Source organism: Panthera tigris, chromosome B2, assembly GCF_018350195.1.
Source record: "Panthera tigris isolate Pti1 chromosome B2, P.tigris_Pti1_mat1.1, whole genome shotgun sequence".
NCBI lineage: Eukaryota > Metazoa > Chordata > Mammalia > Carnivora > Felidae > Panthera > Panthera tigris.
This window is the reverse complement of record NC_056664.1, coordinates 45,397,356-45,419,848: the sequence shown is the minus strand read 5'-3', so window position 1 is coordinate 45,419,848 and position 22,493 is coordinate 45,397,356. Positions and strand designations below refer to the sequence as shown.

The 22,493-nt window shown below is 38.1% G+C and overlaps 1 protein-coding gene across 1 annotated transcript in view; it reads left to right on the top strand.

Annotated features, from left to right (window-relative positions):
• PTCHD4 (patched domain containing 4) overlaps window positions 1-22,207 on the top strand; it is a 178,320-nt gene extending 156,113 nt beyond the window's left edge. Inside the window, exon 3 of the mRNA XM_042985297.1 lies at window positions 20,490-22,207. Within this exon, the coding sequence (XP_042841231.1) occupies window positions 20,490-22,123 (1,634 nt within the window). The 3' untranslated portion in view covers window positions 22,124-22,207. The remainder of the gene's footprint in view (window positions 1-20,489) is intronic.
• The last annotated feature ends 286 nt before the right edge of the window (window positions 22,208-22,493 follow it).

The window sequence follows — 22,493 nt, the reverse complement described above, 5'->3', positions numbered from 1 at the left end:
GTGAGATCATGACTGAGCCCAAACCAAGAGTTGGCTGCTTAGCCAACTGAGCCACCCAGGCACTCCTTGTATTATTTTTAAGGCATCAGTGAGTTATCTCCACTGAGTTTACATGAGTTTAGAAATTCAGTTCTAAGGAAAGACAGGAAGGAAGGAACAAAGGAAGGAAAGGAACGAGGGAAGGAAGGAGGTGGGGGGATCCTCTGCTAGGAAGGAGGAAACTAAAGCACAATTTCAAAGATTAAACATGAAGATTCCTCTCATAGAGTCTAAAAGGTAGGAAACAATATAATGTTAATCACAAGTAGAGTGATCTGTGAAATCCTGAGATTCTATTCTCATCTTAGAACCCAGCTATCTGCTTCTTAGAGGGTAAGTCTGCTCCAGGCATTTCTTTCCTCCCTGTGCTTAATGCCACACATCTGCAAACACGCCATCTCGATCTCTGTCTCCCACCTGACTTCTCTCGTGGGAAAACCAAATTGGTTTAAATCATGTGGGAGCATTATAAATACTGTTTGGTGATTAGAATAAATTGGTTCAAATCACATAGGTACTTTCCTACGTACTGACTGATGAGGAAGTTTAGATATGCTATAATTTATCAACAAAATGAAGGAGGTTATCCTGGCAAGACATGAGAGGTAGGAACAGTTTTTGCATTTAAGAAAGTGAAAGGGAAGAGAAGGGTACATTTCCCAAATCATTCTAGGAGGCCAGTATTACCCTGATTCCAAAACCAGATACCAGAAGGAAAGAATAATAATAATAATAATAATAATAATAATAAATGCAAAATTTTTCAACAAAATATTAACAAATAAGATCCAACAACATATGGAAAGGATTGTACACCATGACCAAATGGAACTTATCCCATAAATGCAAGGGTGGTTTAACATCTAAAAACCAATTAATGTAAAACATCGTATCAATAGAATAAAAGTCAAAAACTACATGATCATCTCAATACACACAGAAAAGGCATTTGATAAACCCTTTTGTCATAAAAACACTCAACGAATTTAGAAAGAAACGTTCCTTAACATGATGAAAAACGTTTATGAAAAATCCAAAGCTAACAGCGTATTTAATGGTGAATGCTTTTTCCCTAAGATCAGAAGCAGGGAAGTCTGCTCTCACCAAATCATTTCAATATTGTGCTGAAAGTTATAGGAAGAACAATTAGGCAAGAAAAGGAAATAAAAGTCATTCATATTGAAAGGATGAAGCAAAACTTCTTTATTTGGAGATAAGATGATTTCATCATATAAAATTGTAAAGAATCCACCAAAAAATGTTTGGGACTAATAAATGAGTTAAGCAAGATTGCAGGATACAAGATCAATATATAAAAATCAAATCTATCTGGCATACATACATACTGGCAATAAACAATTCAAAAATTAAATTAAGATAACAATGCCATTTATAATAACATTAAAAAGAATAAAATAATTAGGAATTGAAGTGCAAAATTGTACTCTGAAAACTATTCAACACTGTTGAAAACAAACTTTAAAAGACCTACATAAATAGAAAAGCATTCCATGTTCGTAGATCAGGAAAATGACTATAACACAGCAGTAATGAAGACACAGAGGTACTGGCATGAGGACAGACGAATCGATCAGTGGAATAGAATTGAGACTCAAGAGATAATTCTTACATTTGTGGTGGTTTGGCTTTTGACAGAGGTGCCCAGATAATCCAGTGGGACAAGAACAGTCTTTTCAACCAATGATACCAGAACAACTGGATATCCACATGAAAAATCGTGAAGCTGGACTTCTTCCTTACACTATATATAAGTAAAATTTAACTCAAATAGATCAGACATAAATGAAAAGCTAAAGCTATAAATCTCTTAGAAGAAAACATAGGAGTAACTTCTGATGGCCTTGATTAAGCAGTCTTCTTGGAAATGATTTCAAAAGCAACAAAAAGAAGATAAATTGGACTTTCTCAAAATTAAAAGACTTCATGCTTCAAGAGACACCACAAAGAAAGTGAAAAGACAGCTGACAGAATGGGAGAAAATTATTTCCAAATCACATATCTGATCTGACATATATTCAGAATATGAAAAGAACTATTATAACTTAATAATACAGACAAATAACCCAGTAAAATGTGAGCAAAGAATTTGAATAGATGTTTATCCTAAGAAAATAAACAAATGGCCAAAAAGCATGAAATATGCTTGACATCATTAGTCATTAGAGAAAGGCAGGTCAAAACCACAATGAGCACATGGATAGCCAAAATAAAAAAAGTCAGACAGTAACAAATAACAAAATAACAAATGTTGATGAGGTTGCAAGAGATTGGAACCATTCATACATTGCTGGTGGAAATGTAAAGTGGTGTCTCTGCTTTGGAAAAGAGTCTGATAATTCCTGACAGGCTAAGTATAGAATTATGACCCAGCAATTCTACTCGTTGGTATACATTCAAGAGAAATGAAAACGTGTGCCCACACTAAAACTGGCACACAAATGTTCATAGCAGCTTGACTCATGTTAGCAGATATTCATCAACTGATGAAGAGATAAATAAAATGTGGTGTAGCCATATAGTGGGATGATATTTGGCCATAAAAGGGAATAAAGTACCGATACATGCTACGATATGAATGAAACTTGCAAACGTTATGCTAAGTAAAAGAATCCAGTTGCAAAAGACTAAATTATTATATGTTTTCATTTACATGAAATAGACAAATCTATAGAGACAGAAAGTGGATTAGTGGTTGCCTAGGACTAGGGGTTTAGGGGGAAAAGATGGGGAATGGAGAGTGACCACTAACTGGTATGGGGTTTCTTTTGGGGTGATGAAAAACTCTAAAATTGATTGTGGTGATGGTTGCTCAACTCTTTAATACACGAAAAATCATTAAATTGTATATTTTAAATGGGTGGATTGTACGAAACATATCTCAATAGGGTTGTTACAAGGAGGGGTTCGCCTTCATTTTTTTTTCCACTTAATTTGGAAACCCCATTAGAAGAACATGCAAAGTTATTTCAGCAAATGTTTGATCCCAGACTAATTTTCTGTACCCAATAGGATGGATTTGAATTCAGAAATCTTTAGTATCTTTACACTTTTATGCCTACATTACATTTATGGAGCATGATAGATTACAATTGTTTCCACAGCCATTTCATAAATAACGTCCTATTTGGTGGCAGTCAGGAAAAGTACTTCATCAAGTTTGTCAAAAATGTTCCCTAAGTACCTATAATGATCATAGTACAGTGAAAGCTCAGGTATTGAGGAGCAAAGAGATGTCAGATATTGCTTCAGGAAGTTGGCAAAATATGTAAATTGATAAGAACAACAGAGAAGCAATAAAAAGTATTTATGCATATTACATGGAGGAAACTCTTTGACAATCCCAGGATTTGTGTCATATAGAGTATTATATAGCCTTGCTATAAAGGGGGAGAGGCCCTTCTAGACCTGTATTTACTTTGATGTTTTGTCTTAGGATTTAATCTCTTGTCTCTTGTAGGAGCAAAAACTCTTCCACTTATGGATTCTCCTAGTCTTCTCCTAAAGAAAAAAAAAAATCTAGGAGGAAATATTTCTGTTTATTCATACAAACCCTTCACTGGATTTTTCTCCAGGGATTTTTCTCTCTTATTGGAGAAATAGGGAGAATCTGATGTCCAATGGCCCCAGTACCAGTAGGGACCAAAAAAGGAAACTTGTTTCTGTTCCCCCTATTTCTTCTCTTCTTTCCTTTCTTCCTTCCCTTGTTTTTGCTTCTCTTTATTTCCCCTCAGCGGCATGCCCTCCTTCCTCTTGCAAGGGATGCATGCCTTCCTGAAGCGACTTTGCTTTTAACTGGAAGGATGTCTACATGGGGTTAAAAGGTAGAAGCCTTCGGTATCCTAAGCAAGCTGATGAATTCATTGCTGTTTCGCTCTGGTCTTTGTGTTTACTCTTTTTTAAACAGCCATTGGAAAGAAATGTGAGTGGTACCATGTGCACATTGAACTGACCTTGAATCTCCAGCATTACTGTTGAGAAGTTCTTCTGCTAAATGTAAAGTTAACCCCATGTTCCCCCCATGCTTCCATTCTTATTCAATGAGGAAAATTCCTTAGACATAATCTATGTTTTACAGATTTGCCTAATTACTGAAAAGAGGAAATAGTTGAAAAGCATGGGGTCAGGTCAAATAATGGGAATGATACTCTTTACGGAGATATTTAAAAATTAATATTAGCCAAAAAGATTCTGTAACTTACCAAAAATTTTAGCTACAGGGTTATGATGGTTTACAATGCAATTTAGGGGCACCTGGGGGCTCAGTTGGTTAAGCATCTGACTCTTGATTTCAGCTCGGGTCATTATCTCATGGTTTGTGAGAACAAGCCTCATATCAGTCTCTGCTCTGACAGCACAGAGCCTGCTTGAGATTCTCTCTCTCTCTCTCTCTCTCTCTCTCTCGCTCTTTCTGACCCTCCCCTACTCTTTGAGTCTTCTGCCTCTCTGTCAAAATAAATAAATAAACATCAAAAAAAAGAACCTATGCTTAATTCACAATTGTTCTGCATTCAGTCTATGATTCTTAAAAGAAAAACAAATTAAATAAAAATGCAACTTAGAAAATAAAATGCCATTTTGGAAGGATGAAATAACAAATAAGAAAGAAAACTGCAGCCTTGATATGAGTGTTTATGATATACCTACTGTATAACTAATACCAGACTATTAAATGAAAGATATATTCTTTCAGTGATCATGTCATAGGTAATGTGTGGAAATCAGTCATCTCAATCAATCAACCTTCCCCACTGCTGGGTTCCATGCAGTGGAGAATATATACCCAAGGAGCCTAACAAGAGTCAAATTTTCATCCTTATAAATGGAGGGATGGTATTTCCCAAAGTCTCCAAAGAATGGAGACCTTATATTGTACCAGAGTCTAATGTGGGGATCTCTGCCTAACGAATCCTAAATCTAGATTTCCCCTCTCCTTCCTATAAGGAGAATTAGGTCTTTAAGGCACCCCCATTAAGATTTCCTTAGCAGCCAATTGCATGGAAGACTGTGGTTTTCCTCACAAATCCAGTTGCTGTCAGAAGAGGGTACTGGAGACCAACATTAAGAGATGGCCTCCCATTAGAACAACAGGGCCAGGAGTGCTTCCACATGGAAAGAGAAACTGAGGACAAGCCCTCACCCTCCTTACTCATTCATTAATATAAGTAGTGCAGGGTAGAGAAATAGGGTTCAGCTTATTTCTTCTTTTAGAGGAATAGCAGCCAACCTACTGGTACATTATCATCAGGCTCCAACCATCAGATCAGCTATTCCCAGTACCTGAAGGAATGATTAAAGCATAAAAGGAAGAAATGGAATATACTATTCAGCACTATCCAAATGATATTGGATGGAAGCCACTTACGCATGGGAACATGAAAAGTAGGGAATGACAAAGCTGAGGACAAGTTCTGACCCTCCTTACTCACTTATTAATACAAGTACTCTCTCCAGCGCTATCCAAATTAGAATGGATGGTAGTTACCTCTTCTTGGAAACATGAAGTGTAAGTATCCCTTCCCCAACACACTAGAACACCAGAAATCTTAGAAGATCAGAGGTACCCACTGAGTCCTCAGTTTTTTAATAAATATTTACTAAGTGCCAAGTAGTGCCTTGGGAAATGGTTACATAAGAACCAAAGAACCAAAGAACACAGTCACTGCTCTCGAGATCAGTTTACTCACACTGGGGTGAGAGGCTAAAGATTTAGATTCTGGTCCTGACTACCAAAATCACTTTGTAAATGCTGTATATCATGGATTCTTCGGAAACTCCATTTCCTAATGATTAAATGAAGGGTTCGTGGGATTCATATACAGTGATATTCTTCAGGATCCCCTTTGTGCACATCTGCTCATCAGTGGCTCCTTCCTTTGTACCCAGCCTATTCTGTCAACACATATCTGTTTTAGGAAAGGATATGACAAACTCAGCCAAAAGAATGAAGAACCACTATGTTTACAAGGTAAATCTTCCCAGAAGCATTTCTATTTTCATAGAAGACTAACTCCTTAAGTTGAATACAGAAATAATTTCCACTTGTAGATTTGCATGAAGCTTAACTTCCTTTTCCTAGTATAAATCTAAAGTGTCAAGCAACTCCACTGACAAATTAGGCCTGCCATGCTGCATGGTGAGCTAGTATGGAAAATCTGTCTTTTGTAGTTTTGTTTTGTTTTTACATGTATTAGCTATTTGCCGATCTTGTAAACCGATCCAAGAAGCATTCCTAGGATACTCTGCCTCATGAGACAGAAATAGATCTTGCCTTTGAGCACCTCCATAGTTGGTGAAAACAGGCTTTGTACAATATTGACTTGACCACATCTGTTACAAAAATCACCCTTGCCATCAACTTACTAGAATGTCATCACCCACTACAGTACAGAAGATGGAATGCGTGTAATAATTGACAACATGTAGATATCAATCCCTCTGCTGTGTTCCCGAACTGTAATTAAGAGATGATCACAGGACTTACCATCTGCCACTCCCTGTAATGCTTCAGCCTGCTTTTGAACTTCGCATGTTTAGCTACAAAACTTTAACAACACAAGACTCAAAAAATATTCTTTAAGTACTTGCTGCATTTACGACACTGCTAGGTACCAAGGGACAAACAAAAATGAAGACATGGTCCTTGGTTTCAAGGCACTTTTACTGCTACACAGTTCTTCAAATTGATTCCTCTGCAGATGTCATCAGAGGAAGAGTCAAAGTAATGGGATGATTGGCCTGGAGAAGACGGAAGGTTCCATGCTATTGTCTCCAATATTTGAATTATTGGGTATGTGGCAGAATAACTGCCATATGTTCCAAAGTATACAATTAGTAGCAGACTTTGGAAATTTGGGGGTGACTAGCATCGACTCTAAATATGGAGGAACTTTCCAAATTTCAAAAAGTATCTGGACAGGATGTTCACTTGTTGGGTATGTAGAAAGAGTACACTCATCAGGGTAAAGCTAAGTGTGCTGTCGTGTAGCACCACAACTTGAATATGGTAGGTCCTTCCTCGATATCTGTTGATTAGTTGATCAATTTCTTTGAGAGCTGTGCTATTTTATTGAAGATTCCCTACCGGCGTTAATAGAGTCTACCCCTTGAGAAATCTCAGAAGGTGTCACAGAGATAATACATTTTGCAAGCTGCTGATATTCTTTCATCAGCTCTTTACGTACTATTTCTGGGCCCTGAATTGTTGTCAGTCAATTATAAGTGAAAATGGTCTGGAAATAAATAATGTGGGCCTGCTTGGGTTTTTTTTTTTTTTTTTTATAAATGCTAGAATAGCCCTAGAGTTTTCATATACCTCAAAGAGCTCAAAACCTTCAGATTATCTCCCTAAACTTTCTAACGGTCACATGGCCAAAACTCAACCTTCCCCAAGAGTCCAGTTAGCTGTTTTATAGTCATAGCAATCTGGGTGAGTTTTCATCTGTTTCTCATGAAGAACAGATGTTCTTCTCATGATTGTTTCTTGATGAATCTTTGCCTAATGGAAATGGGCTGGACAAAGTCCATAGGGATTATCAAGATGGAAAGGAGTAAGATTTATCACAAGAGGCAATAAGTGTTTCCTACAATTTTCATTCACTGAAGCTATGTTTAGTGGCCTGCCGTGTTATCATGACTAACTGTCATTTCTATTGATAACTTCAAGAATGAAACAGCCATGTGCTGTAGTGAACAACGAACACAAAAAGCCTAAGCCCCACACGAGCGCTTACCCATAAGCAAAAAGTGATGCTAATATTTACTGAGTGTTTGATACGTGCCAGGGACTGTGGTAAACATTTTATGTGGGTTACCTTATTTGTTATTATTTGTTATTTGTTATTCTCAGCAACACTGTCAGGCTTACATTCTCTGCTCTGCATCTGAGAAAACCAACATGGAGAGTACCCATGGAGGTATCCAGTTAGGGAATAACACCGCTGAAGTTTGAAGCTGTGCATGAACACAAAAGCCTGTACTCAGGACCCCCTCTGCCAGGCTACTATCCACATGACCCACGGTCCTCTATCCCCTGCCTTTGAGAATTAACACCTAACAAGAAATTGTTATAAGAAGCAGAAAAGATGTAACTCTTATTTATAAATTCATGCTATGACAAAGCCAAGCTAAGCTGTGGACCACTAAAAGTGGAGAAAGTACTAGAAAGTACTAGAAAACTTCCATCTCAGCTGAAAAGGAAGGCTGTATTCATCAGGGATACATTCAAATAATATCAGCTCTGTCATTTGTAGGGCCTTCTGCAAATGGTCTCTTTGCTCTCTGGATTGATGGAACTCAGCCATCTGTCCAGCAGCTCTGCTGTGTTCTCCTTCTGGAAATGACTGGGGTTCCCTCTGTGAGTCAGAAACACACAGTGTCTGGAAAGCTCCCTTTCAGCTTCCCTCCTGCTAAATGAGAGCAACTCTATTAGCAACCTTGAATAAGAACACTCACGCAAGGAATGCCACAATCAGTTGAATCTAGTTAACGAAAACCCTTTATTAATCAGTGCTTTTCCACAATTAACTTCTAAGGACAAAAAAAAAGAGGCAAGTTTCAAAATAAAAATCAGAGAAGAGAACTTTTAAACTTTTCTCTAAACCTGGTACACATTCATCCAAACTCCCACACTTCTACAACTACATAATACTCTTCAATAATAGCTAACATTTGTGGGAGTACAAATTGTGTGCCAGATATTTGTACTAAGGGCTCCATGGGTCTATTTTTCCTTTAACATAACAATCCTTTGAAGCAGCTACTGTTATGCTTTTGATTTTAGAGATTACCAAATCCAGCCATGGAGTTAATTTGCTCAAGGTCATACATCTAGTTGATGGTAGTGAGGAAGCTCAAACCCACACAGCATGTAATGCTTTAACCAATATGCCATACTGCCTCCTGATTTTTTGTGCATAATAAAATGATGATCCTGTGGAGTATTATTCAATAAATAACAACAGCTAACTCACTGAGTGCTTCCTGTGTGTCAGGCACTGCTATAAGCACATTATAGCTACTATTTCATTTAATCTTCTTATTTGCCCCTTAAAATAGGTGCCATTTTTATCCCCATTTTCTAGACTAGGAAAATGAGACATGTAGAGGTTAAACTAATTGATTCTCTCCACATCACACATCACACAGTGATAGAGCCAGAACTGGAACCAAAATGTGTTACTCTAGAGTACATCCTTTTAATTGCTACACATACTGTTTTCTTTCCAACTTCCTTCTTTCCTTCCTTCCTTCCTTCCTTCCTTCCCTCCTTTCTTCCTTTAGGACAGAACACGGAAGAGTAATACAAGTCTAATGCATTTTAGAAAGATTTTCTCCAATAAAGTTAATCAACCAATAAAAGTTGAATCAAAAAGGAAGTTCTGGTTGATTAATTTAATGGCTATTCAAATGATCCAATTTCTGGGCTTTCTGGTTAATTGAGTTTCCACTGGCTTTGAGCCACTCTGTTCAGAGAGAAATTCCAACACATGGGATATTTTATTTCATCTTCATTGGTAAAAAAAAAAAAAAAAAAAAGTCACAAAACACTCAAGGATGCTCCCAGAAAACTTGCCCTTTGAAGCATTACACTTCTTTCAAGAATTCATGCTACTACTTTGAAGATTTCTTTTGAGTGATATTTATTAGGAACTAAAGCTATGCGTAATTTAGGTTTGCTAAGTAAGATTACTTCTATTTCAAACATGTTTCCCAATGATTGAATCAGGCATTTTGAAATCATTCTCCAGATCTTGATGTTACAGAAATCCTAATTTATCACCACTTTTACTCTTTATAGGATAGAAGATCCCCAAAGCTTATAATTAATGAAATAATAAATTCAGACATATGGATGTGATATGGTTTTCAAGTGGGACAAATGGGAGTTATTAAACTTCAGAAAGATGACATTTGACCATATTTTCCTAATGGGAGGCACTCAGGAAATGTCCTCCAAATGAATGAATTAATTCTTCTAACTAATTTTTGTTCTTTAAATATCTTTCGCTCAATAAACACTATATCTTAATTTTCATTCATTCTTACAAGTTCTTGTATTTATTATTTTCTTCCATATGATTCCTTAGTCTAAGTCTTGACTTTTTAAGCATGTGCTTGTGTTTAGTTTCTAAACTGCAAACTCACTTCTTTTAACAATTTTAAGATTTTCAGCCTGACCACTCATTCTTCCATTAATTGCTCTTCTTTGCTTAAAACAATGATTTCTTAGTATCACATGACTGCTTGCTCCTCGCTTTTCCTATTAATATCTGTGTTATCTTCCTCAGAACATCTTCCCATTTATATACCCAACTGGCATTCTTTTTTCACTGAGAACACAACCAAAATATTTCTTCCATCAGGAAGCCATCCCTTGATTTGGAAATTCAAATCCTCCAGGGCTTAACTCTGACTCAGTACTCCTGCTCTAACTCCTAAACTCAAAGAAATCAACTTAAAGTCAACAACAAAAGCTTTAACTTATTTTGTTTTCCAAAAACACCTATTCATAATAATATGTCAATGCCCCCCCAGTCAAGGACCACCAGGAATACTACTATAAATGAAGAAATTTGGATTAACCGACTCATTACATTGAGAAAGAACACATACCATTGGGGACTGTGGAACAATTCAGGAGTAAGGTATTAGAATGGACTTATATGATTTTTGCATGTGTTAGGTGATTTGGAAGAGGGTTCAAGACAGCACGGTTGGTCACTATCAAGAAAAGAGGATAATTCTATGATCAGTTATCTTAATAATACTGACACCTAGAAGGCAAGAAGACCAGACTAAAGACCAGGAGATGAAGACTAAACTGTGATTGGCAAAGAAACAGCAATCACTCCTACCATTCTTGACATTAGAAGGTGTTTGGTCCATTTTATGGCGGTTTTTTGTTTTTGTTTTTATGTTTTGCTTATATTCGGTCATAATCATGAGGTGGTCTTGTTTTATCTCAATCCATCTCAGTCAGACTGGTCTTATCTGATGCAATTCTGCCAGACTGTCTGTGGTCAACGCTAAGCCTAGCTGTGGGTGCCAGACCAGGGCCTGGCAACACCCAAGGCCAACTTGACAGCTGCTTTTCTCTTTCTCAAAAGCAATGTATCTTCATTTCATAGAACTTGAAAGACATGGAAAGCATTGAGAAAAAAACAAATAGCTTGCTTGTAGTCTTTTTTCCCCTGAATGGGAATACCAGAAAGAGGGAGAGGACGAGAAAGCAAGCCGTCGTATGCACGCTGGCTCTGCAGGATTGCTTCATCTTCTGGCAGCACTGGAGGCGCCACAGCAAGAAAAGCTGAAAAGAGAGCACTGGGGATCCCCCCCCCAAAAGCCAACTCAGCTGTGGTGGTAAAGATAGCAAAAACCAAGCTGCATTCAGAAGGTGGCATTCCACGGCAAATGATTTGGAATGTTCTTGATGCAAACAACCTGCTGTTGCCAGCACCAAATTTTTCCATTCAATAGAGCACTTACCGTGTGCCAAGTGCATATGTTAACTTATCTGAAACTGATAACAATCCTATGATGTAGCCCCCATTGTTATCTAATTATAGATGAGGAAACTGAAATGTAGAGCGGTTTAAAAAAACAACCTGCCCAAGGTCACAGAGCTAGGAAGAAAGGGTCCTGAGATTTGAACTCAATCAATCTAACTCTGGGGATGTGCTAGTAACCACATTGTCTACCTAGTTTTACCCCCTCTGAGTATTAAAACTTTAGCTGCAATAGTCACCAGGTTTTGAAACAATCCCATTCCCTATCTCTATTGCTATTTCCTTCCCCTTCTTTCTCTCTCTCTCTCATATGTATATTGAGATCTACATATACTCACATGTGTATGTGAGGACACACACACACACACACACACACACACACTTATTAGATTCTTTACACTCAACTTTATGTAGAACTACAAAATAAATTAGCAAAAATGATGGAATGCAACTCTGGAGTGAGACTATATGCCCTTTTCTATACATTAGGATATGTATAAAATACACAACAGCTCTGAAAAAACATACAGTAAGAATCTGTTACTAAATTCCATTTTTTTTCTCTTAGGAACCTAATAAAATCCTCTAACCTCCTACTAAGTGCTAAGAGTGGCTGTTCAGATTCCTTCTAATTCCTCTTTTCATTGCAATATGGTGCCTCTTTACCATGCGTTTTAGCCTATTTCCTTCTGTACGGGGATGGGGACATTTCAAGAGAAGTCACTTCCTGGGTAACAGTAATATGAAGCTAGACCCACCCCCATTGCACGACACCATCACAAGTTTCAGGTAAAACAATCAAATATGCCCCTGGCAACAGCAGCTTGCACCTGTTGGGACGAGCACCGGGTGTTGTATGGAAACCAATATGACAATAGATTTCATATTAAAAAAAAAAAAGAAAAGAAAAGAAAAAAGAAAATTCCTGTTGAGGGGCACCTGGTTGGGTCAACCTGTTAAGCCTCTGACTCTTGATTTCAGTTCAGGTCATGATCTCCTGGTTTGCCCATTGAAGGCCCACATCAGGATCCAGGCTGGCAGTGCAGAGCCTACTTGGGATTCTCTGTCTCCCTTTCTCTCTGCCCCTCCCCTGCCCACTTTCTATCTCTGTCTCCCAAAATAAATAAATAACTAAACATTTTTTTAAAAAAAGAAAATTCCTGTTAAATAACATCCTACTCTATGTCTTTTAGGCTATATAGGTATCAAAAGGCAAGAGCCCTGGCCATCCTTTGTGTATAGAGCTTGATAATCACCTGTTTATTCTGATGAACACTGATTAAAAGTAGTCAGTCTAAAATACACACTGATCACCACCTCCAGGTGAGAGATTATGAGGATTAGAAAATGTCTAAAAAAAATCCATCTCTTAGGGAGCAGGAATACTTTACAAAATCATTTCTACCCTGCCAAATAACAATTTAGAACAAGCTTTTTAATTTGATATTCCATTTCTCAGACATTTGTAACGCTGAACCAGTCAAATTAATGAATTACATGCTACTTTGCAATTGAACGTCACTGATACCTATCATTGCCTCTGCCATAGAATCACCACCAAGGTAACACTCAAGTGCCCTTCTCAGTAAAATGAGGGAATTTCTATTTCACAGACACTTATGCTAAATATAGAGTTCTTAGTAATAATCACGGCAAGCACACTTAAAAATATATCTTTTTTAATGTTTATCTATCTTTAGAGAGAGGCAGAGACAGAGTGTGAGTTGGGGAGGGACAGAGAGGGAGACACAGTATCCAAAGCAGACTCCAGGCTCTGAGCTGTCAACACAGAGCCCGATGCAGGGCTCAAACTCATGACCTGAGACTGAGTCAGATGCTTAATTGGCTGAGCCACCCAGGCGCCCCTTAAGAATATCTTTAAGACTAGACACAGATCATGGCCAATTCAATTTCACAAACATTTATTGAGCGCCAATTAGTGTCAAATAATTGAAATATAAAAATGGAAAAGACAGTGCCTACCCTAGACAGTGAGGGCCTTACAGACTTACATAAAAAAAACAGGCACACCGATGGATAATTTTATTAGTTGACATTACCATATGTGTTGGAATGCAGAGAGGCTTCTAAGCATGTGAGTTAGGGATGAAGAGGGCAACCAGAAGATATTAGAGATGAGATCATGTTTGAGTGGTATCTTTAAAATATAAGCGGGAACAGCCAACTAAACAGAAGGAACAATGGATGAGTATCCCATATAATGCTGAACAGGTGAATGGTAACTAAAAATGCTGATTCAATATCCAGATTTTGGGGTGGTGGGGGTGGTGGTGGAGTTGTTATTGTTGTTGCTGTTCTGTTGTTGCTGCTGTTAGCTGCTTTACTGGCTCAGTTGGCTGGATTTTATTTTTTTCATTCATTATTTATTCATTTGATTAGTATTGGGAAGTCACCTAGCCTGAGAGCCCAGTAGAAAATCAAAATACACTTTTCCACATGAGCTTAAGGGTGATTTCCACAAACACAGTTACTGAAAGCATAGCCAACCAAAGCAGAAGTAAATGAGATTAAAGAAATAAATAAATGAGATTAAAGAAATAAAAAGATTTCTCTGGAGCAGATCATAAGAAGGAATATTATTTTTGCCTTATTTCTTATGTTGCTGAAACCAGAGATATCAAGCTCTCATGACCTGCAGAAGGCTTGACATATTCAAGTATAAAGGGAGGCCCACTAGTACATCTCCTCGAGGCAAATGAAGAGAATTCTAATTCAGCTGATTAGAAAGAATTAGAAGCCCACAGATGGTGCTTATTAAAGTAATATATCAAGAAAAGCCCAGTAGGGAGTACTAATTGAATCAGTTACAATTAGTTCTGATTAGATTTGATCCTTGTTAAAAGTATTTTCTTTGGAATTCTGGTTTGGGGAGAGATTGGGTTTGGGATTGACATGGAAACTGTCAAATTTGTATTGCATTTACTGATGAACAATACTTCCTTGGAAGAAAGTCATTTTAGGCCGAGCCCTGTCACCAGTTTTCCTAAGTCACTGTAGGTACAATCACAGTATGGAAATTTACACTGGAATACAAGAGTTTAGAGAAATGTTGTTAAATGTGGGAAGGAATCTGTTCTCGGAGAACATCTGTCTTACTTTAGAAGTCCTGTTTAGTTGTCTGTAAAGTGATTACTTCAGGCTCAAGGGAATTACAACCCATTCTGAATATTGTTCAGCTCATTTATGACTGAAATCAGTTTTGTTTGGTAACAAAAGTGTATGTTCTTAAATTTTAACCATTCAAAATTTTCTCTCTGGCTGACCTACAATACCATGACCAAAAGAAGAATCCACATAATCTTCATTTTTTTTTCATATTTATCCATTGTAAATAGGAGAAATTGTTAAATTATTGTTAAATAGAGTAATATTCCTAATACTAATCAAACGCCGGTTCAATATCCAGATTTTGTTTTAGCCAGGTGTCATGTAAGTTTCACTTGTTATTGCACAAGGCTTCCCTTTGCTTTCATTTGGAAAGAGGTCTCCAACAACATTGCTGAAGACTTTTGGAGTATTCAATATACACACATACACCCAAATCTTTTATTTCATTGCCCTCCTTGAATTGTCCTCCCGGTTCCAGCTGTCCAAAGCATTTTTAAGAGTTCTCTGTTTTTTCATGAAACTTTGCCAAGAGAAAGCTTAGTTCTCCCAGTCGAGCCGCTTATTATGGTATTGTAATATAGTTTGCAAACATATGCTAATAATTGAAGGAAATCATGATCAAAGTTTGGCAGTCATCTCCTGAAATAGTAAATGCATTGTTCCAGCAATGGCATAACCGGCTATACCAACAAGCTAATATTAAAACCACAGCCACCTCCTCTTGATTTACAGGCATTTGTGCCTGAATTCATGTCATTCCATCAGTCTAGACTGCATCATCCTCTATGTGTCAGAAACTTTTGGAGCTTTCCCTGATCCCTCAGAAAGAACTGTGTTTTCACAGTCCATAGCATTCATCTCCGCTTAGAAAGAATTCCGGTTATTCTTTACAATCCAATTAACGGCTCACGTCTATGTCTCTCACCAGTCAGCAACTCGAATGGAGTGGTTCATAAAGCAGAGGACTTAGGTGGAGATTAAGGATTTGTGCAGGAATGGGAGAGAAACAACAAACTGTCAGGACTAAGGCACCAAAAGGAAATACGATAGAATTAGTTCAGGTCATGGTCCAGTGGGGCAAGCCACACTATCATCATCATCTGTGATGGTAGGTCACTTTCTTTAATTTCAGGTATCTTGTCTGAATTGCAATAGGACCCTTGGTAAGTGTGGAAAACTAGTGAATATACACTTTTAAAAAGCTATGGGAAATAACTTGGCTTCTTTCAAGTGAGTAGATGTTCAAAAAATGGTTTTAGCCTCAGAATGGAACCCAAAGTCAAAAGTAAGAAACCAAGAGAGAAAAACCTCTGCAAGGTTTGGAAACAGGCTTCCCACAGTTGACAGGACAACTGGATAGCGACAAGAGTAATCCCAAATTCTAATTTCTCTTTACAGGAGCCCTGTTCTGTTAGATAATTAAGTAGTTACCAATCTGGATGGATGGGTGGATGGATAGATAGATGGATGGATGGATGGATGGATGGATGGATGGATGGATAAGTTTAATACATACTTGTATACATACAAAACTGGCAGAAATATGCAAAATTGTTAACAGCAATTATCTGTGTTGCAGGAATATAAAATAACTTTGAACCATTATTTTTTCCATCTTTCCCAATTTTTTTAATGGAATTATGTCCTGTTTTTACAATCAGGAAAAGGTGATTAAAATACATATGTGTGTGTGTGTACTTTTTTTTTTTTAATTACACCAGTAATTCTCAATTGGGTGCAATTTTGTCCCCCAGTCAGCATTTGGCAATGTCTGGAGACATATTTGGTTCTCACAATTGTGAAGTGTGCTGCTGACATCTAGTTAGTAGAGGTCAGGAAATTCTTCTGAGCATCCTACAGGACAGCTTATAAAATTCATATCTATAATCTCTGTCTCAGAATTACCCAAGTGAAAATGACCTTCTGGTCTGACAGATATTGGAAAATAGTGTGTTTCTTGTTTACCTTTATGTTTTATATATTGACTAGTGTAGGTACTCATGTGTAACAAGTCAAAATAAATACATATTGGGTTGAATTGAATGAAAAGTGTATTCTTCTGGACACAATGTAGATATAAAGATGCATAATAAATCTTAGAATAAGTAATGAAAAGATACATTTTTATGACCCATCTAGAATCAAGAATTGATTTAATTCAATAAGAGATTAGTGGGCATCTTCTGGGCATCTATAATTCTGCCAGATTGTTCTGCGAAGCATAAAATGTATTCCCTGACCTTGAAGAATTTGCAGTCTAACCAAAGAAATAGAACATATCCTAGGAAAACCATTTTGTTCCAGAGCAGAACAGCACATCGTTTTGTGCCAAAATGAGTAACTAATTAGTGCAGTAAGACTTTAAGGAACAGAAAAAAAATCAATATGTCTGGAATTGTCAGAGATGAATTCCTGGCAAAGAAGAGAACTGAGCTGACACTTAACAGATTGATGGACAAAACGTCCATATGACCAGCGATAAGGAGAAGGTATTGCAAGACAGAGAAAAAAAGCATGAATAAAACTAAGAACTTAAGACCGATCATGGGCAGGTTCATGGTGAGAAGAAAGACTACCCTAGCTGAAGCAGGTCATAGATTAGACCAGCAAGGAAATGGCCAGATTATGGTGAGAATCAAATGATTCCTATCCGTAGGAATAGTCTGTAAAATATCCAAACCTATGAATGGATAAAATGTCCTCTCCAAACAAAGTTTGGAAATTATGTTTTCAGTTTTCACTTTATCACACTTAAAGTGGTTAGTTAACCTAATATAGTTTAGCATCATCTTCCCACACGTACAGACCTTTGTACTATATAAAGCAACAATCTGGCCTACATAGTGTACCTAATATTCACAAAAGTGACCATTAGTAAAGGAAAGCCAAATTTAGCTGTAGCCCCATGTAGCCTTCTCCCCCTTATAACTACAAAGATAGCAAGAGTCCTCATTTCAGAAGAGAAGTGCTCTAATTAAAAGAATTCTTTTAATTACTTCAGCTAATATTCTAATATTATGTTTTTGTCAAGGGAATGAAAGATCCGGTATTCTGTTTTGTCAAGGAGTCTTGCAGAAGATAGAAATGAAGAATTAATGATGTTAAGAAGTATTAGACTTGGGACTCCTGGGTGGCTCAGTCGGTTAAGCATCTGACTTCAGCTCAGGTCGTGATCTTATGGTTCATGGGTTCGAGCCCCACGCCGGGCTCTGTGCTGACAGCTCAGAGCCTAGAGCCCAGAGCCTGGAGCCTGCTTCAGATTCTGTGTCTCCCTCTCTCTCTGCCCCTCCCCTACTCACACTCCGTCTGTCTCTCTCTCACTATCTCAAAAATAAACATTTTTAAAAAATTAAAGAATTATTAGACCTAATGCAATGCACATACATGTTGAGCTAGTAATTAAATGTAATAAGTAATAGATCACTGCCTCCAAAACAACAACAACAACAAAAAAAAAAACTTACCTTATACATAAATGCAATTTGCCTAATCTTTTCTATTTGCTAGGATAAATTTATCTTTTCTGACTGGAGACCCAGAAGAGAGAACTTTGGAGAATCAATAGATTTATATTTAGGATAAGAACAACCCCAATGCAGTAACAATTAATAATTAATCTTAAAAACTCCCAAAAGAGATGAACCAATTTTTTTAATCAAATTATAATTTGATTATATATATTATATATATATATAATTGATTATATATAATCAATTTGATATATATATTTGATATATAATTTGATTATATATATTTAAATGTATATATATTTAAACCTGTAAATACTAGAGTCAAATTAACTATAAAGCAAGAATTCTTAGCTCCTCATAAAAGAGGTTTAAGTAAATGTTAACTCACCTACAAAGCTTTGTTGGTTAGGAAAAAGTTCAACTGTATATGATAACCTTACTTACAGTGGCTTAGATAAGCAGAGACTGGGTTCTCTTTAAAGATAATTAGAGGGGCGCCTGGGTGGCTCAGTCAGTTGAGCGTCCGACTTCAGCTCAAGTCATGATCTCGCAGTTTTTGTGTTCGAGCCCCACGTTGGGCTCTCTGCTGATGGCTCAGAGCCTGGAGCCTGCTTTGGATTCTCTCTCTCTCTCTCTCTCTCTCTCTCTCTGCCCCTCCCCAACTAGTGCTCTCTCAAAAATAAATAAATGTAAAAAAATAAAAAAATAAAAATAAAGATAATTAGAAACGATGGTAGACCATGGCTCTTACTGGTGGCTCCATGATACCATTTACGGCAAAGCCTCTGGTTTTCTAATAAGCATCCTTAGGTGACTATCAGTTATACTATCCAGAAATACATCATACGAACCACCTCGAGTTGTAAGGTAGGCTGAGAAATGGTTTTTAATCGTGCCCATTGTAGTCCCAAATAAAAGTAATAAAGAAGGGGAAAATTACGTATGCCAATTAGCAACTCTATCAACAACACAGGATCAGTGGTTATAGTAAGACCTCAGCCATTATGTTTGTTAAAGCATTGCTAAGTGAGTTGCTCCAATATCTAGGTGTCCCACAAAGTCCATTTTCCAAGTTTTCTTGAACTAGGTCATTTTGTGCCCTTAAGCTACATCCTCCTGTAATGGATTTCTTGGAGAAGAGCCCAAGCACAGCTTGTATCCATTCATAGAAAAGGTTTGTGTGTAGTATTGCTTTGCCTACAAGGGCAAGAGTGATGCATGAAGATTTTCTCTCAGTCAGAAAGTTACCAATTGATGCATTGTGGATGGTAATTGACAGAGTTAATTCAGGGAAGTGAAAAAGAGGGAAATTGAAGGTATAGCATAGTCCCTTTGCTTTCCCAGCTGTTTTCTGCTTTGGCTGGTAAGGAAGCAAGTGGTGGTATCTTCAGAGCTCTTAAATGCCTGGGGTGGGTGAAGAAGCAGGCAAGGTGGGGAGCGGAGAGGGTGGTGGCAGTTCAATATCTAACAGTATCTGGTACATAGCAAGTGCTCAAGTAATATTTGTGGAATAAAGCTTTTGCTTATTCACGCCTACTAAAGAATGCACAGAAGCTGATTAAAAAGAAGCATTCCACATCCACTTTAAGGAAGTAAATGCTAGTCAGCGTTCATACTGTGTGAATAAAAGCTCTGTGAGGAACCCAAAGGAAATACTTGCTATGATCTCTTGCTCTGAAGGTCTTCCCCTGTCTTTTATGTGACCTGGTGGATTTTTTCAATTCACACTCAATGTTAATTAATCAAATCTATAGGAATTGGTTTCTAAGCCATCTGGCCACCAAGCAGATTATTAAACATTGCAAAATCAATTTTAAGTGATTTTTAAGTGTTTAAAATCATCTTATAATTTCCTAAATCAGCCCATAAGTCAGCTTGAAATGGAGGTTAGGGACTGTCAGTCAATACCTCAATTGATCGAGCAGTCAATTGAAGTGGGGCATTTGAAGATGTATGAATAACAGTCCCTGCCATTTACAACTTACGATCCACTTAGGGAGACAGCATGTGTCTGGGGCGGGGGCGTGGGGGTGGCAATCACATAATAATGTCAATTATATTTACGACTTGTAAAATTAATAAGACAGACAGTACATGTTTAATTTTATCCAGAACACCAATTAACTTGGACTTCGCTAAAATAGACACCCAGACTAACTATATCCTGTTGCGTAACTCAGATTTTGAGACCCTGATATGAGGATCATAGCATTTTGAAGATTAGAGTATAAAGTGCTGCTTAGCATAGATAGTCTATAAAGAGCTCACTTGAGCCATAGGAGGAAATAAAAACAATGATTCTTTCTCTTTTCTAAAAAAAAACTAGGTCATGGAACTAAAGGAGTGTTTGAGCTTCTGTCCGGATGGCGCAGAACAAGAGAGAATTTACCCTTCAAAGACAGGGTTGCAGATGCCTATTCTGATGTGATGGTCACCTATACCATGACCAGCTCCTTGTACTTCATTACCTTTGGCATGGGTGCCAGCCCATTCACAAACATAGAGGCTGTGAAGGTCTTCTGTCAGAACATGTGTGTCTCCATTCTGTTGAACTACTTCTACATTTTCTCATTCTTTGGCTCCTGTCTGGTCTTCGCGGGCCAACTAGAGCAAAACCGCTACCACAGCATCTTTTGCTGTAAGATCCCCTCCGCGGAATACCTGGACCGCAAACCTGTGTGGTTCCAGACAGTGATGAGTGACGGGCATCAACAGACATCCCATCATGAGGCGAACCCCTACCAGCACCATTTTATTCAGCACTTCCTACGCGAACATTACAACGAATGGATTACCAATATCTACGTGAAGCCGTTTGTCGTCATCCTCTATCTCATTTATGCCTCCTTCTCCTTCATGGGGTGCTTGCAGATCAGCGACAGGGCCAACATCATCAATCTACTAGCCAGTGATTCTCCGAGTGTTTCCTACGCCATGGTTCAGCAGAAATATTTCAGCAACTACAGCCCGGTGATAGGATTCTACATCTACGAGCCGCTGGAGTACTGGAACAGCAGCGTCCAGGAGGATCTGAGGAGGCTCTGTAGTGGGTTCACTGCAGTGTCCTGGGTGGAGCAGTATTACCAGTTCCTGAAAGTTAGCAACATCAGTGCCAGTAACAAGAGTGACTTTATCAGTGTCCTACAAAGTTCATTTTTAAAAAAGCCAGAATTCCAGCATTTTCGAAACGATATCATCTTCTCCAAAGCAGGGGATGAAAACAATATTATCGCTTCTCGCTTGTATCTGGTGGCCAGGACTAGCAGAGACAAGCAGAAGGAAGTCATAGAAGTGTTGGAAAAATTGAGGCCCCTGTCTCTGTCAAAGAGCATCCGATTCATCGTGTTCAACCCCTCCTTTGTGTTCACGGATCATTATGGCTTGTCTGTCACGGTGCCTGTTCTGATTGCAGGCTTTGGTGTCCTCCTGGTGTTAATCCTGACTTTTTTCCTAGTGATCCACCCTCTGGGGAACTTCTGGCTCATTCTTAGTGTCACCTCAATTGAGCTGGGCGTTCTGGGTTTAATGACGCTATGGAACGTCGACATGGATTGCATTTCTATCTTGTGCCTTATCTACACTTTAAATTTTGCCATTGACCACTGTGCACCACTGCTTTACACATTTGTACTAGCAACTGAGCACACCCGAACACAATGTATAAAAAGCTCCCTACAAGAGCATGGGACAGCCATTTTGCAAAATGTTACTTCTTTTCTTATTGGGTTGGTCCCCCTCCTATTTGTGCCTTCAAACCTGACCTTCACACTGTTCAAATGCTTGCTGCTCACTGGGGGTTGCACACTTCTGCACTGTTTTGTTATCTTACCCGTGTTCCTAACCTTTTTCCCCCCTTCCAAAAAGCACCACAAGAAAAAGAAACGCGCCAAACGGAAGGAGAGAGAGGAAATTGAATGCATAGAGATTCAAGAGAACCCTGATCATGTCACTACAGTCTGAAGGGTGTAGACAAATGGATTATTTTTCTTTTCCAGTATTGCACAATGATGCAGGGAGAGTAAAGCTCACTCCTCAGCTGCTTGGGCTGGCCAGGGGTAACAAGGAAAGTCAGATCAAGAGTGAATTGTTCATGACACATCAAGGTGTCCACTTCCTGGGGGGAAGAGAGAATCAAAGAAGAGGGAAATGTTCTTTACAACCTTGTTCTCCACTAAAGATAAGTTTGGGGATGTGATCTTAGAGCTCTTCCAAGGAATGGACGAATGAATGAAGCGTTGGAAGGCCAAAAGATCTCACTGCTTTTAAAAATAAAATGCTTAAGAAAGATGGAGAGGAGTAGAAAGGGGGCCTCTAAATAGGGGAAAAGACA